This window comes from Anser cygnoides, chromosome 32 (assembly GCF_040182565.1).
Source record: "Anser cygnoides isolate HZ-2024a breed goose chromosome 32, Taihu_goose_T2T_genome, whole genome shotgun sequence".
Taxonomy (NCBI): Eukaryota; Metazoa; Chordata; class Aves; order Anseriformes; family Anatidae; genus Anser; species Anser cygnoides.
In genome coordinates, this window is record NC_089904.1 from 2,641,537 (window position 1) to 2,658,451 (window position 16,915).

Here is a 16,915-nt window from a genome sequence, read left to right on the forward strand (position 1 = left end):
TGAGTGTCCCCTCAGGTGCCCTGTGCCCATTTACTGTGGGGTACTGAACCGGTACTGAACAGGTCCAAGCCTGTCCGAATGAGCAGAGCTGAGGCAGGGCCGGGCTGGGTGGGGGGGGCGCTCTGGAAGGTTCTGTGCTGTGGGGCGTGCTGGGGGGGGGCACTAGGGGAGGGAACACACGGTGCTGGGGGGCACCCGGGGCACGTAGCTGGGGGTAACTGTGGGGGGGATGCCCTAGAGTAGGAGTTGAACTGGTGAGGGGAAAGGGGGTCATATAGGAGTGGGGGCACACGCAAGTGAAAATGGAGGAGTTCTCCTCCTCCCTGTTAAAGGGGAGCAAAGCTCCGCCCATGGCCTTCCTCCCTTTGTGGGGGTGCACAGCCTTCACCACCCACTGTCCGTCGTACCTGAGAAGTTGTTGCTGAGGGCTATAGAAAATAAGGAGGCGATTGGTGACAGACAACACGGCTTCACTCGGGGCAGATCATGCCTGACAAATCTGGTGCCCTTCTATGATGGGGTTGCAGCATTGGTGGGTAGGGAAAGAGCAACGGACATCATCTACCTGGACTCGTGCAAAGCACTTGCACTGTCCCCCATGATCTCTAAACTGGAGAGACATGGATCGGATGGACGGACAACTCGGTGGGTAAGGAATTGGCGAGATGGTTGCACTCAAAGAGTAGCGGTCAGAGGCTCAGTGTCCAGGCAGAAACCAGTAACGAGTGGCATTCCTCAGGGATCTGCATATTGACCAGTGGTCAGTAGCACCCAGGGGTGGGTCACTGCCCCCCATACCTGGATTTACCCCAGTAAATGCCCTGGTTCAAAGCGCGTCCGTGCTGGCATCTCCTTCGGGCTGCGGGACACGAGCAGGGCCCAGCTGGGCTGTTTGAAATGCATCTTTTACTGTGCCTACAAGCCCTCCAAGCACCCCCGGTGTAGCTCCAGCACCGCCTGTTCCATTCAGTCCAGGGCCTTTGCTGGAGAGCTGCAACTGCAGGGGAAACATCTCCCCTTGGCCTCCCATGGGGCAGGCTGTAGCGTGAGTGTGGGGGGGATGAGGACGACCTGAATGCATGGGGACACCCCAGGCTGGCAGAGCTGATTTCTGCTTGTGCTGTTTATTATTACTGGGATGGAACAGAAGAGGTGTTTTTAGAAACAGAATCCTAGAATGCTTTGGGTTGGAGGGGACCTTAATGACCACTGACCTTAAGGACAGCCCCTCCCAGTGCCCCCCCCCAGCACGCCCCACAGCACAGAACCTTCCAGAGCGCCCCCCCCCACCCAGCCCGGCCCTGCCTCAGCTCTGCCTCCCGCCTGAGGGTGGTGAAGGCTCTGCACCCCCACAAAGGGAGGAAGGCTTGTAGCTCCCAGGTCTTCCATTTTCCCCTTTGTAGAATGGGGGCTATGTTTCCTCTCCTCCAGTCAGTGGGAACTACTTAAACAGACTTCCACAGCCTCTCCTGTATGATGACCAGTGGCTTAGCAAGTCCACCGGTTCCCTCAGGCCCCGTGGACGTAGCTCACTGGGAAACTACTGGTGGGGACATGGGAGTTGAAATAGTGAGGGGAAAGGGGGACATATGGGAGCGGGGGCACAGGCGAGTGAAAATGGGGGGCACGCTGGGGGGCACGGGGGATTCTCAGGGAGCCTGTTGGTTGTGCTCCCAGATGGCTGCACGACGGCGGTGCTGTAGCGCAGGTTTGCGCTTTTGTTCCAAAGGGCAAAGTGACAGCGGAGCCCAGCAGAGCCTTCTCTTTGAGGCCCCTGAAGCTCTCCTGCAGGCAGCCAGGAGGGGACAGCTCACTCGAGGCCACACCTGAGGAGAAACAAGGTGCTTGTGGCAGAGCCGGGTGAACGATGGCGGCAGCAGGCACGGTGGGCCTGCAGCAGGCTTCCAGAAGCAGCAATGGTGTGAAATGCGTCACAGCTGGCACAGACCGCTGCCCCGAGCACACCTGGGCCGTTGGTCCAAAGGGGAAAGTGGGTTCTGAAAGAGCCGGGCCTTTCCAAGCAGCTCGTAGCAGGGAGCAGAAGCTTCACAAGTTACAGGCTGAGCAGCCTTTCCACAAGCCGCGTAAAGCAGAGTCTTGGTCACCATTGTGACCGAGAATGAAGGAAAAAGGAGGCTCCAAAGCGAGCTGTGGAGCTGGCCACGCTGTGCTCTCACCCCTAGAGATTGACCGGCGCATGCACGCGCAGAGCTGACATCCCTTGGAGAACACTCATACTGCTTGCTCACTTGGGTGAGCGTAGGAGCTCCCACCACACCATCCAGACCCTTCCCCATCATTCCCAGCCCCCCGACGACTTTTTCAGTGGGGATCCAGCCACCCCTCTAGACCCTGCCTGGTCATACCATCCCCACCACGGTGGGTATGGTGTTCTGGGTCTGCCTGGGATGGACTCAACCTTCCCCACAGCAGCCCATGCAGCACTATGCTCTGTACTTCTGGCTAGAACTGACTTGATATTGCACCAATGTGTTTTGTCTACTGCTGAGCCGTGCTGGCACAGCATCAGGACTCCCACAGCGCCCTCCCTCTGCCACCCCCCAGCCCCAAATCCAGTCGGCTGGCTGTGGGCAAGAGGTGGGGAGGGGGCATTGCCAGGGCAGCTGACCCAAAAAGACCAAAGGGATAGTCCATACGGCAACGTCACGCTCAGCAATAAAAGCTGTGGAAGGGGAGGGAGAAGGGGGGGAGACACAGGGGACACAGATTCCTTGGTCAAGATCTTTATTTATTCCTCCGATTCCTCCGTTTCTTCCTTCCTCTCCTGCTGCAAGATCTCAGCTCATCATCGCTATCCTGCAGGAGATCACGTAGCTCTGGAGGCACAGTTGTCACCAGGTCATCGTCTGAAACTTCTTCTACCAAATTAGAGGGGACAAATCCTCTCGTGCCATCCGTCAGCTCTCCCACAAACCAGCCGTCTTCATCCATGTCTCCATAGACATAAACGTATTCTCCCGCAGTCAGAGGAAGCTCTGCTTCGGGGTGCTCATTAGGACCCTCGAAAGGATCGTAGCTATATCGAGCTAAAAATTTTCGAAGTTTTAGCGATTCTTCTTCCGAGGACTGCAGGATGAAGGACACATGCTCTGCTCCTGCTTCTTCGTTCCCATGCACAGGGCCCTCGTCTGAAAGAAGGCGGCACCCAGGACTGTTGTGTGCGGCATCTGATGTCGAGGTGCTTGTGTGGGATGCCGGGACCTTGGTTGCCTCCTCAGAAACATCAGAGCTGTCTTCGCGGTTGCAAAGGTCATGGGACTGCTCTGCATAGGCCTGTGCTGTGGGAGAAGATGTCACCTGTGGTAGTCCTGAACCGACACGGTTGGATTCTTTTCTTTTTTCTTGCTCAAGTTGCTGAGAGAGCAGCTCCCATTGTTGACTTTGGTGCTGATTCTGTTTCTCTAATTCTCTCAGCTGCGCTTGAGACGCTTGCGTGTCTTCCTCATGTGTCCTTCTTTGCTCTGCCCAAGCCCTCTGCAAATGCTCAACTTCCTCTTTCTTCTTCTGCAGCAGTCGCCTTGTTTCCTCGAGGTCGTTCTCCTGTTGTTGCCTTCGTCCTGCCAGTTGTCTCATGGCTTTCAGTTCACAACCCAGATCTTGCAGTCGTGTTTGAAGACGTTTGGCCTCTCCGATGGCAGAATTTCGCTGCTCTGTCACTTGCACGAGTTTCCCCTTCAGAGCAGCGTTGTCAGATCGAACCTCGTCTATCCGCTCCTTCTGCCCACGGAGCTGAGAATTTTCTTCTGCGCGCCTGGCATTTTCATTTGTCATCTCTCTCAGACGCACTTTCAGCTCCTCGTACCTTTGCTGCAGTCTTGAGCGTTCCTGATCCAGGTTCCTGTGAGGCCTAAGTTTTGTCCCAGCCTCGGTTTCCGATTCCCCTCTCTGCTGCTGGTCGACCTGCTCTGTCTTTGCAGCAGTCTTTCCAGATTTCAGGTCGGTCTCTTTCAGTTGCCTGGTGTTTTCTTTCAGGTGCTTGGTAAGGAGGCCTAGCATACTAGTCTTCTGCTGGAGCCTCTCCACCTCCTCCCCCAGTTCCAGAGCGCTTTCCTTCCCCAGAAGGCGGGTCTCCTCTTGAAGGACACCGCATTGCCTCTGCAGGTCCTCCAGGGCATGCTGCAGATGAGCTTTCTCCTGCAGCAGCTGGCTGTCTCCACTGCCAGGTGGGCAGGCCTCTTGTTGCGCTGCCACCTGAACACCCACGTCTGTGACCGCCCGCCCGCAGCTCTTCCCTTCTCCCTGGAGGTGAGCTTTTAAGCTGGAGTGGGTTGTCTGCTGCCCTCCTCCCCCAGCAGCACCAGATGCACCGGGGCTCTTCGAAGAGCAGGTCCCGGTGGTCCCTGCGCCCAGGCGAGTCTGCAGGCGGTGCCAGGCCGCAGCCCTGTCTTCGCTGTGGGAGGCAGACGGCCTCCCCTCAGCCTGCTCCAGGATGTACTGCTGGAAGAGCCTTCTCTGCAGTTCCAGTTCATTTTGGAGGCTTACGATGCGGGCGGTCTGCTTGCTGTCCTTCCGCCAGTGGAGCTGCCTGTGGACCTCCTGCAGCTTGCTGCGGGCCTCGCTGCTGCTGCTGCAGCCGTGCCTCACCAGCTCCTCGGCCAGCTCCTGCTGCAGGTCCCGCGCCTGGCGGACGGCGTCGTCCCGCTGCTCTTGGAGCAACTCCTGTGCCTGGCGCCACTCGGCCTCCTTCTCACGCAGCAGCTGACGGATCTCTGTTGCCCGCTGCTTCTGGCTCAGCTCCCACAGCCGCTGCAGCTCCCGTGCCCGTTGCTGCTCCCATCTGGAGCGTAGCTTCTCAGCCAGAAGCTGCCGCTCCTGCTCTGCCATCTTCTTTATCTGGCGGGTTTCATCAGCAAAGCGGCGGTGCAGCTCCTGCGAGTGGAGACGCTCGGCCTCCAGCTGGGCCCGCAGCGCCTCCAGCTCCTGCCTGTGCTCCTCCTGCTGCACAGGCCTGCTGGGGGGTCGCGCTGGGCCCCGACGGGATGAGGGGTGACTGTGCGCCACGGGCCCCTGGCCCACACCACCCCGGATCATGGCTTAAGGAATGAGAACGATGAACGTTCACCAAACGCTGCCAGCAATAGCCACCAGCGATCGCACGGCCTGGGCCTCTGAGGGACAGCAGCCTCGGAGCCCTCAGCAGACACCGGCTCCCAGCACCGCGCAGCAGCAGAGGTCGCCTCTGCCACTGGCCCGGCCTGGGCGAGCGCGGCCTTATATAGTGTCCGGGTGATGGCGTCATAAAGGAGGGATGACGTCATATGACCTTATATGGTGCGTGCCCGCCCGGACACACCCCGACAGCCTCAGCGCAAGGGGTGCAGAGGAGGGAGGTGAAGGGTTGTTAACGAGTGCAGACGGAGCCCCCGCGCAGGTGCGCAACGAGAATGTGTCTGTGAGGCCTCAGGCACGGGCACAGCTTACGGGTCTGGGCCACGTCTGTCCTTTAGTGTGGGAAGCGTGGTAGTGATGACATACAGCATTACACAGCCATTAGCATGGGCTGTTAACGAGGGTTAACAACCCCTAGAAGGGTTGTTAACGAGGTCATATGACGTCATCCCTCCTCTAAGACGTTTGGAACAACCTTCCGATAGCTAAAGCTGGAGAAAGCCGGGGAGCGCAGTGATACATGGCAAGGAGTAATGGCTTTAAACTAAAAGAGGGTAGATTTAGATGAGATACAAGGAAGAAATTCTTCACTCAGAGGGTGGCGAGGCACTGGAACAGGCTGCTCAGAGAAGCTGTGGATGCCCCATCCCTGGAAGTGTTTAAGGCCAGGCTGGACGGGGCTTGGAGCAAGCTGGTCTAGTGGAAGGTGTCCCTACCCACGGCAGGGGGACTGGAATTTGATTCTCTTGAAGGGCCTTTCCAACCCAACCCCTTCTATGGTTCTGTGATCCTATGAGTGTCCTTCCCATGGGTCTGGAGCTCCAGCAGCTGGAGGGATGGTTGCCCAGATGGAGGAGTTGGGTCCGGGGGTCCCTCTTCCTGCCCCTCAGTGCCTGCAGGGCTGGGTAGGAGAGGGGACGCGGTGCCCGAGGGCAGCCAGGAGGGGACACTGGCAAGGATCTCCAGCCAGGCAGAGATCTCACAGCAGTGCCCCAGTGCCCTGATGGCTGCTCCTCTTCCCTTCCTCTCCCACAGCAAATTTGAGCTGAAGCTGAAGGAAGCGACAGCTGACGAACTGAAGGTGGGCTGCAAGGCAGAGGGCAGAAGTTGGCCCATCCTTAGAGGGTCAGAGAGGGGGGTGCCAGCGCTGCTTCTGTGCAGCCCAGCGGCCTCAGGCAGCGGTGTAGCTGGGCCAGACATTTGTGCCAGAATGCGGTGGAGAGGGAAGGGGGGGGGACATCATTTCCCTGTGCCTGTCTCTGTGAGTCGCCAGGTCTCCCTGTGCCTTGGGGCAGTGGGGGAGCTAGACGGCATGGCCCCAGAGCTGGAGAGCAGTGAGGGTCCCTGGGTCCCAGCACCGCTGTCCAGAATGCTGTGCCTGTTGTTTTGCAGCACATTGCCCAACTGGAAGAGCAGCTGCGGGAGGAGGAGGAGCAGAGAAAGGTAGCGTGCAGGGGCCAAGGGGAACCGTGGGGGTGCCCGCTGGCACAGGGTGGGTGATGTGGAGGAGGGCTGCAGCGGGCACAGGGAGTCAACAATTCTGTCTCCCAGGTGCTGCGTCAGGAATTAAGGCATCTACAAGAGGATATAGAGGAGAAGGAAACAGAACATGCCTGGTGAGTGAGGACTGCCCCCCTCCCCTCCCTTGCCCCACACTTGTACCCAGGGGGTTCTCCGCAGCACCCAGCGGAGCAATGGGACCGCCAGGGCTGGAGCCGGGCAACCAGGGATGGAGTGTGGGAGCGAGTTCTGATCAGCACCTGGCGTGACAGAGGAGCCCCATCCCGGTCCTGGGGTGTGCACGTGCTGCTGGGGAGCCCCCGTGGTGATGGAGTTCTGCACTCACCCAACCAAAAACCCTGTTACTTGCAGGCAGCAGCAGATGGAACTGGAGGCCGTGGCACAGGGGTGTGTGATGTCAGAGGTGCTGGAAGCACGACTGGTAAGGGGGAGAGCCCATGACAACCCCTGCCCCTGCCCCCGCCAGCACGGGGCTCCCTAGGGACAGGAGCGAAATGGAGCGCCTGGTCCAGGCCCGGGCTGTGCTCCTGCAGGTAACTCCTGCTCTTGGGCACGAGCCCGGACTGTGCGGTGGGGCCTGACAAGTGTCCCTACCTTGTGTTGACCTACAGAAGACGGAGGAACTGGCGAGGAGAAGAGGTGCCATTTCCTGGCTGTGGTGAGTGTCCCCTCAGGTGCCCTGTGCCCATTTACTGTGGGGTACTGAACCGGTACTGAACAGGTCCAAGCCTGTCCGAATGAGCAGAGCTGAGGCAGGGCCGGGCTGGGTGGGGGGGGCGCTCTGGAAGGTTCTGTGCTGTGGGGCGTGCTGGGGGGGGGCACTAGGGGAGGGAACACACGGTGCTGGGGGGCACCCGGGGCACGTAGCTGGGGGTAACTGTGGGGGGGATGCCCTAGAGTAGGAGTTGAACTGGTGAGGGGAAAGGGGGTCATATAGGAGTGGGGGCACACGCAAGTGAAAATGGAGGAGTTCTCCTCCTCCCTGTTAAAGGGGAGCAAAGCTCCGCCCATGGCCTTCCTCCCTTTGTGGGGGTGCACAGCCTTCACCACCCACTGTCCGTCGTACCTGAGAAGTTGTTGCTGAGGGCTATAGAAAATAAGGAGGCGATTGGTGACAGACAACACGGCTTCACTCGGGGCAGATCATGCCTGACAAATCTGGTGCCCTTCTATGATGGGGTTGCAGCATTGGTGGGTAGGGAAAGAGCAACGGACATCATCTACCTGGACTCGTGCAAAGCACTTGCACTGTCCCCCATGATCTCTAAACTGGAGAGACATGGATCGGATGGACGGACAACTCGGTGGGTAAGGAATTGGCGAGATGGTTGCACTCAAAGAGTAGCGGTCAGAGGCTCAGTGTCCAGGCAGAAACCAGTAACGAGTGGCATTCCTCAGGGATCTGCATATTGACCAGTGGTCAGTAGCACCCAGGGGTGGGTCACTGCCCCCCATACCTGGATTTACCCCAGTAAATGCCCTGGTTCAAAGCGCGTCCGTGCTGGCATCTCCTTCGGGCTGCGGGACACGAGCAGGGCCCAGCTGGGCTGTTTGAAATGCATCTTTTACTGTGCCTACAAGCCCTCCAAGCACCCCCGGTGTAGCTCCAGCACCGCCTGTTCCATTCAGTCCAGGGCCTTTGCTGGAGAGCTGCAACTGCAGGGGAAACATCTCCCCTTGGCCTCCCATGGGGCAGGCTGTAGCGTGAGTGTGGGGGGGATGAGGACGACCTGAATGCATGGGGACACCCCAGGCTGGCAGAGCTGATTTCTGCTTGTGCTGTTTATTATTACTGGGATGGAACAGAAGAGGTGTTTTTAGAAACAGAATCCTAGAATGCTTTGGGTTGGAGGGGACCTTAATGACCACTGACCTTAAGGACAGCCCCTCCCAGTGCCCCCCCCCAGCACGCCCCACAGCACAGAACCTTCCAGAGCGCCCCCCCCCACCCAGCCCGGCCCTGCCTCAGCTCTGCCTCCCGCCTGAGGGTGGTGAAGGCTCTGCACCCCCACAAAGGGAGGAAGGCTTGTAGCTCCCAGGTCTTCCATTTTCCCCTTTGTAGAATGGGGGCTATGTTTCCTCTCCTCCAGTCAGTGGGAACTACTTAAACAGACTTCCACAGCCTCTCCTGTATGATGACCAGTGGCTTAGCAAGTCCACCGGTTCCCTCAGGCCCCGTGGACGTAGCTCACTGGGAAACTACTGGTGGGGACATGGGAGTTGAAATAGTGAGGGGAAAGGGGGACATATGGGAGCGGGGGCACAGGCGAGTGAAAATGGGGGGCACGCTGGGGGGCACGGGGGATTCTCAGGGAGCCTGTTGGTTGTGCTCCCAGATGGCTGCACGACGGCGGTGCTGTAGCGCAGGTTTGCGCTTTTGTTCCAAAGGGCAAAGTGACAGCGGAGCCCAGCAGAGCCTTCTCTTTGAGGCCCCTGAAGCTCTCCTGCAGGCAGCCAGGAGGGGACAGCTCACTCGAGGCCACACCTGAGGAGAAACAAGGTGCTTGTGGCAGAGCCGGGTGAACGATGGCGGCAGCAGGCACGGTGGGCCTGCAGCAGGCTTCCAGAAGCAGCAATGGTGTGAAATGCGTCACAGCTGGCACAGACCGCTGCCCCGAGCACACCTGGGCCGTTGGTCCAAAGGGGAAAGTGGGTTCTGAAAGAGCCGGGCCTTTCCAAGCAGCTCGTAGCAGGGAGCAGAAGCTTCACAAGTTACAGGCTGAGCAGCCTTTCCACAAGCCGCGTAAAGCAGAGTCTTGGTCACCATTGTGACCGAGAATGAAGGAAAAAGGAGGCTCCAAAGCGAGCTGTGGAGCTGGCCACGCTGTGCTCTCACCCCTAGAGATTGACCGGCGCATGCACGCGCAGAGCTGACATCCCTTGGAGAACACTCATACTGCTTGCTCACTTGGGTGAGCGTAGGAGCTCCCACCACACCATCCAGACCCTTCCCCATCATTCCCAGCCCCCCGACGACTTTTTCAGTGGGGATCCAGCCACCCCTCTAGACCCTGCCTGGTCATACCATCCCCACCACGGTGGGTATGGTGTTCTGGGTCTGCCTGGGATGGACTCAACCTTCCCCACAGCAGCCCATGCAGCACTATGCTCTGTACTTCTGGCTAGAACTGACTTGATATTGCACCAATGTGTTTTGTCTACTGCTGAGCCGTGCTGGCACAGCATCAGGACTCCCACAGCGCCCTCCCTCTGCCACCCCCCAGCCCCAAATCCAGTCGGCTGGCTGTGGGCAAGAGGTGGGGAGGGGGCATTGCCAGGGCAGCTGACCCAAAAAGACCAAAGGGATAGTCCATACGGCAACGTCACGCTCAGCAATAAAAGCTGTGGAAGGGGAGGGAGAAGGGGGGGAGACACAGGGGACACAGATTCCTTGGTCAAGATCTTTATTTATTCCTCCGATTCCTCCGTTTCTTCCTTCCTCTCCTGCTGCAAGATCTCAGCTCATCATCGCTATCCTGCAGGAGATCACGTAGCTCTGGAGGCACAGTTGTCACCAGGTCATCGTCTGAAACTTCTTCTACCAAATTAGAGGGGACAAATCCTCTCGTGCCATCCGTCAGCTCTCCCACAAACCAGCCGTCTTCATCCATGTCTCCATAGACATAAACGTATTCTCCCGCAGTCAGAGGAAGCTCTGCTTCGGGGTGCTCATTAGGACCCTCGAAAGGATCGTAGCTATATCGAGCTAAAAATTTTCGAAGTTTTAGCGATTCTTCTTCCGAGGACTGCAGGATGAAGGACACATGCTCTGCTCCTGCTTCTTCGTTCCCATGCACAGGGCCCTCGTCTGAAAGAAGGCGGCACCCAGGACTGTTGTGTGCGGCATCTGATGTCGAGGTGCTTGTGTGGGATGCCGGGACCTTGGTTGCCTCCTCAGAAACATCAGAGCTGTCTTCGCGGTTGCAAAGGTCATGGGACTGCTCTGCATAGGCCTGTGCTGTGGGAGAAGATGTCACCTGTGGTAGTCCTGAACCGACACGGTTGGATTCTTTTCTTTTTTCTTGCTCAAGTTGCTGAGAGAGCAGCTCCCATTGTTGACTTTGGTGCTGATTCTGTTTCTCTAATTCTCTCAGCTGCGCTTGAGACGCTTGCGTGTCTTCCTCATGTGTCCTTCTTTGCTCTGCCCAAGCCCTCTGCAAATGCTCAACTTCCTCTTTCTTCTTCTGCAGCAGTCGCCTTGTTTCCTCGAGGTCGTTCTCCTGTTGTTGCCTTCGTCCTGCCAGTTGTCTCATGGCTTTCAGTTCACAACCCAGATCTTGCAGTCGTGTTTGAAGACGTTTGGCCTCTCCGATGGCAGAATTTCGCTGCTCTGTCACTTGCACGAGTTTCCCCTTCAGAGCAGCGTTGTCAGATCGAACCTCGTCTATCCGCTCCTTCTGCCCACGGAGCTGAGAATTTTCTTCTGCGCGCCTGGCATTTTCATTTGTCATCTCTCTCAGACGCACTTTCAGCTCCTCGTACCTTTGCTGCAGTCTTGAGCGTTCCTGATCCAGGTTCCTGTGAGGCCTAAGTTTTGTCCCAGCCTCGGTTTCCGATTCCCCTCTCTGCTGCTGGTCGACCTGCTCTGTCTTTGCAGCAGTCTTTCCAGATTTCAGGTCGGTCTCTTTCAGTTGCCTGGTGTTTTCTTTCAGGTGCTTGGTAAGGAGGCCTAGCATACTAGTCTTCTGCTGGAGCCTCTCCACCTCCTCCCCCAGTTCCAGAGCGCTTTCCTTCCCCAGAAGGCGGGTCTCCTCTTGAAGGACACCGCATTGCCTCTGCAGGTCCTCCAGGGCATGCTGCAGATGAGCTTTCTCCTGCAGCAGCTGGCTGTCTCCACTGCCAGGTGGGCAGGCCTCTTGTTGCGCTGCCACCTGAACACCCACGTCTGTGACCGCCCGCCCGCAGCTCTTCCCTTCTCCCTGGAGGTGAGCTTTTAAGCTGGAGTGGGTTGTCTGCTGCCCTCCTCCCCCAGCAGCACCAGATGCACCGGGGCTCTTCGAAGAGCAGGTCCCGGTGGTCCCTGCGCCCAGGCGAGTCTGCAGGCGGTGCCAGGCCGCAGCCCTGTCTTCGCTGTGGGAGGCAGACGGCCTCCCCTCAGCCTGCTCCAGGATGTACTGCTGGAAGAGCCTTCTCTGCAGTTCCAGTTCATTTTGGAGGCTTACGATGCGGGCGGTCTGCTTGCTGTCCTTCCGCCAGTGGAGCTGCCTGTGGACCTCCTGCAGCTTGCTGCGGGCCTCGCTGCTGCTGCTGCAGCCGTGCCTCACCAGCTCCTCGGCCAGCTCCTGCTGCAGGTCCCGCGCCTGGCAGACGGCGTCGTCCCGCTGCTCTTGGAGCAACTCCTGTGCCTGGCGCCACTCGGCCTCCTTCTCACGCAGCAGCTGACGGATCTCTGTTGCCCGCTGCTTCTGGCTCAGCTCCCACAGCCGCTGCAGCTCCCGTGCCCGTTGCTGCTCCCATCTGGAGCGTAGCTTCTCAGCCAGAAGCTGCCGCTCCTGCTCTGCCATCTTCTTTATCTGGCGGGTTTCATCAGCAAAGCGGCGGTGCAGCTCCTGCGAGTGGAGACGCTCGGCCTCCAGCTGGGCCCGCAGCGCCTCCAGCTCCTGCCTGTGCTCCTCCTGCTGCACAGGCCTGCTGGGGGGTCGCGCTGGGCCCCGACGGGATGAGGGGTGACTGTGCGCCACGGGCCCCTGGCCCACACCACCCCGGATCATGGCTTAAGGAATGAGAACGATGAACGTTCACCAAACGCTGCCAGCAATAGCCACCAGCGATCGCACGGCCTGGGCCTCTGAGGGACAGCAGCCTCTGAGCCCTCAGCAGACACCGGCTCCCAGCACCGCGCAGCAGCAGAGGTCGCCTCTGCCACTGGCCCGGCCTGGGCGAGCGCGGCCTTATATAGTGTCCGGGTGATGGCGTCATAGAGGAGGGATGACGTCATATGACCTTATATGGTGCGTGCCCGCCCGGACACACCCCGACAGCCTCAGCGCAAGGGGTGCAGAGGAGGGAGGTGAAGGGTTGTTAACGAGTGCAGACGGAGCCCCCGCGCAGGTGCGCAACGAGAATGTGTCTGTGAGGCCTCAGGCACGGGCACAGCTTACGGGTCTGGACCACGTCTGTCCTTTAGTGTGGGAAGCGTGGTAGTGATGACATACAGCATTACACAGCCATTAGCATGGGTTGTTAACGAGGGTTAACAACCCCTAGAAGGGTTGTTAACGAGGTCATATGACGTCATCCCTCCTCTATGACGCCATCACCCGGACACTATATAAGGCCGCGCTCGCCCAGGCCGGGCCAGTGGCAGAGGCGACCTCTGCTGCTGCGCGGTGCTGGGAGCCGGTGTCTGCTGAGGGCTCAGAGGCTGCTGTCCCTCAGAGGCCCAGGCCGTGCGATCGCTGGTGGCTATTGCTGGCAGCGTTTGGTGAACGTTCATCGTTCTCATTCCTTAAGCCATGATCCGGGGTGGTGTGGGCCAGGGGCCCGTGGCGCACAGTCACCCCTCATCCCGTCGGGGCCCAGCGCGACCCCCCAGCAGGCCTGTGCAGCAGGAGGAGCACAGGCAGGAACTGGAGGCGCTGCGGGCCCAGCTGGAGGCTGAGCGTCTCCACTCGCAGGAGCTGCACCGCTGCTTTGCTGATGAAACCCGCCAGATAAAGAAGATGGCAGAGCAGGAGCGGCAGCTTCTGGCTGAGAAGCTACGCTCCAGATGGGAGCAGCAACGGGCACGGGAGCTGCAGCGGCTGTGGGAGCTGAGCCAGAAGCAGCGGGCAACAGAGATCCGTCAGCTGCTGCGTGAGAAGGAGGCCGAGTGGCGCCAGGCACAGGAGTTGCTCCAAGAGCAGCGGGACGACGCCGTCCGCCAGGCGCGGGACCTGCAGCAGGAGCTGGCCGAGGAGCTGGTGAGGCACGGCTGCAGCAGCAGCAGCGAGGCCCGCAGCAAGCTGCAGGAGGTCCACAGGCAGCTCCACTGGCGGAAGGACAGCAAGCAGACCGCCCGCATCGTAAGCCTCCAAAATGAACTGGAACTGCAGAGAAGGCTCTTCCAGCAGTACATCCTGGAGCAGGCTGAGGGGAGGCCGTCTGCCTCCCACAGCGAAGACAGGGCTGCGGCCTGGCACCGCCTGCAGACTCGCCTGGGCGCAGGGACCACCGGGACCTGCTCTTCGAAGAGCCCCGGTGCATCTGGTGCTGCTGGGGGAGGAGGGCAGCAGACAACCCACTCCAGCTTAAAAGCTCACCTCCAGGGAGAAGGGAAGAGCTGCGGGCGGGCGGTCACAGACGTGGGTGTTCAGGTGGCAGCGCAACAAGAGGCCTGCCCACCTGGCAGTGGAGACAGCCAGCTGCTGCAGGAGAAAGCTCATCTGCAGCATGCCCTGGAGGACCTGCAGAGGCAATGCGGTGTCCTTCAAGAGGAGACCCGCCTTCTGGGGAAGGAAAGCGCTCTGGAACTGGGGGAGGAGGTGGAGAGGCTCCAGCAGAAGACTAGTATGCTAGGCCTCCTTACCAAGCACCTGAAAGAAAACACCAGGCAACTGAAAGAGATCGCCCTGAAATCTGGAAAGACTGCTGCAAAGACAGAGCAGGTCGACCAGCAGCAGAGAGGGGAATCGGAAACCGAGGCTGGGACAAAACTTAGGCCTCACAGGAACCTGGATCAGGAACGCTCAAGACTGCAGCAAAGGTACGAGGAGCTGAAAGTGCGTCTGAGAGAGATGACAAATGAAAATGCCAGGCGCGCAGAAGAAAATTCTCAGCTCCGTGGGCAGAAGGAGCGGATAGACGAGGTTCGATCTGACAACGCTGCTCTGAAGGGGAAACTCGTGCAAGTGACAGAGCAGCGAAATTCTGCCATCGGAGAGGCCAAACGTCTTCAAACACGACTGCAAGATCTGGGTTGTGAACTGAAAGCCATGAGACAACTGGCAGGACGAAGGCAACAACAGGAGAACGACCTCGAGGAAACAAGGCGACTGCTGCAGAAGAAGAAAGAGGAAGTTGAGCATTTGCAGAGGGCTTGGGCAGAGCAAAGAAGGACACATGAGGAAGACACGCAAGCGTCTCAAGCGCAGCTGAGAGAATTAGAGAAACAGAATCAGCACCAAAGTCAACAATGGGAGCTGCTCTCTCAGCAACTTGAGCAAGAAAAAAGAAAAGAATCCAACCGTGTCGGTTCAGGACTACCACAGGTGACATCTTCTCCCACAGCACAGGCCTATGCAGAGCAGTCCCATGACCTTTGCAACCGCGAAGACAGCTCTGATGTTTCTGAGGAGGCAACCAAGGTCCCGGCATCCCACACAAGCACCTGGACATCAGATGCCGCACACAACAGTCCTGGGTGCCGCCTTCTTTCAGACGAGGGCCCTGTGCATGGGAACGAAGAAGCAGGAGCAGAGCATGTGTCCTTCATCCTGCAGTCCTCGGAAGAAGAATCGCTAAAACTTCGAAAATTTTTAGCTCGATACAGCTACGATCCTTTCGAGGGTCCTAATGAGCACCCCGAAGCAGAGCTTCCTCTGACTGCGGGAGAATACGTCTATGTCTATGGAGACATGGATGAAGACGGCTGGTTTGTGGGAGAGCTGACGGATGGCACGAGAGGATTTGTCCCCTCTAATTTGGTAGAAGAAGTTTCAGACGATGACCTGGTGACAACTGTGCCTCCAGAGCTACGTGATCTCCTGCAGGATAGCGATGATGAACTGAGATCTTGCAGCAGGAGAGGAAGGAAGAAACGGAGGAATCGGAGGAATAAATAAAGATCTTGACCAAGGAATCTGTGTCCCCTGTGTCTCCCCCCCTTCTCCCTCCCCTTCCACAGCTTTTATTGCTGAGCGTGACGTTGCCGTATGGACTATCCCTTTGGTCTTTTTGGGTCAGCTGCCCTGGCAATGCCCCCTCCCCACCTCTTGCCCACAGCCAGCCGACTGGATTTGGGGCTGGGGGGTGGCAGAGGGAGGGCGCTGTGGGAGTCCTGATGCTGTGCCAGCACGGCTCAGCAGTAGACAAAACACATTGGTGCAATATCAAGTCAGTTCTAGCCAGAAGTACAGAGCATAGTGCTGCATGGGCTGCTGTGGGGAAGGTTGAGTCCATCCCAGGCAGACCCAGAACACCATACCCACCGTGGTGGGGATGGTATGACCAGGCAGGGTCTAGAGGGGTGGCTGGATCCCCACTGAAAAAGTCGTCAGGGGGCTGTGGAAAGGCTGCTCAGCCTGTAACTTGTGAAGCTTCTGCTCCCTGCTACGAGCTGCTTGGAAAGGCCCGGCTCTTTCAGAACCCACTTTCCCCTTTGGACCAACGGCCCAGGTGTGCTCGGGGCAGCGGTCTGTGCCAGCTGTGACGCATTTCACACCATTGCTGCTTCTGGAAGCCTGCTGCAGGCCCACCGTGCCTGCTGCCGCCATCGTTCACCCGGCTCTGCCACAAGCACCTTGTTTCTCCTCAGGTGTGGCCTCGAGTGAGCTGTCCCCTCCTGGCTGCCTGCAGGAGAGCTTCAGGGGCCTCAAAGAGAAGGCTCTGCTGGGCTCCGCTGTCACTTTGCCCTTTGGAACAAAAGCGCAAACCTGCGCTACAGCACCGCCGTCGTGCAGCCATCTGGGAGCACAACCAACAGGCTCCCTGAGAATCCCCCGTGCCCCCCAGCGTGCCCCCCATTTTCACTCGCCTGTGCCCCCGCTCCCATATGTCCCCCTTTCCCCTCACTATTTCAACTCCCATGTCCCCACCAGTAGTTTCCCAGTGAGCTACGTCCACGGGGCCTGAGGGAACCGGTGGACTTGCTAAGCCACTGGCCATCATACAGGAGAGGCTGTGGAAGTCTGTTTAAGTAGTTCCCACTGACTGGAGGAGAGGAAACATAGCCCCCATTCTAAAAAGGGGAAAATGGAAGACCTGGGAGCTACAAGCCTTCCTCCCTTTGTGGGGGTGCACAGCCTTCACCACCCACTGTCCGTCGTACCTGAGAAGTTGTTGCTGAGGGCTATAGAAAATAAGGAGGCGATTGGTGACAGACAACACGGCTTCACTCGGGGCAGATCATGCCTGACAAATCTGGTGCCCTTCTATGATGGGGTTGCAGCATTGGTGGGTAGGGAAAGAGCAACGGACATCATCTACCTGGACTCGTGCAAAGCACTTGCACTGTCCCCCATGATCTCTAAACTGGAGAGACATGGATCGGATGGACGGACAACTCGGTGGGTAAGGAATTGGCGAGATGGTTGCACTCAAAGAGTAGCGGTCAGAGGCTCAGTGT

General features: G+C 58.5%; 1 protein-coding gene across 1 annotated transcript; it reads right to left on the reverse strand.

Annotated features, from left to right (window-relative positions):
• Window positions 1-2,745: 2,745 nt before the first annotated feature.
• LOC136787992 (RIMS-binding protein 3C-like) lies at window positions 2,746-5,052 on the reverse strand. The gene has a single exon (XM_066985437.1). It carries the CDS (start codon window positions 5,050-5,052, stop codon window positions 2,746-2,748), a length of 2,307 nt encoding a protein of 768 aa, XP_066841538.1.
• Between the last annotated feature and the right edge of the window lie 11,863 nt (window positions 5,053-16,915).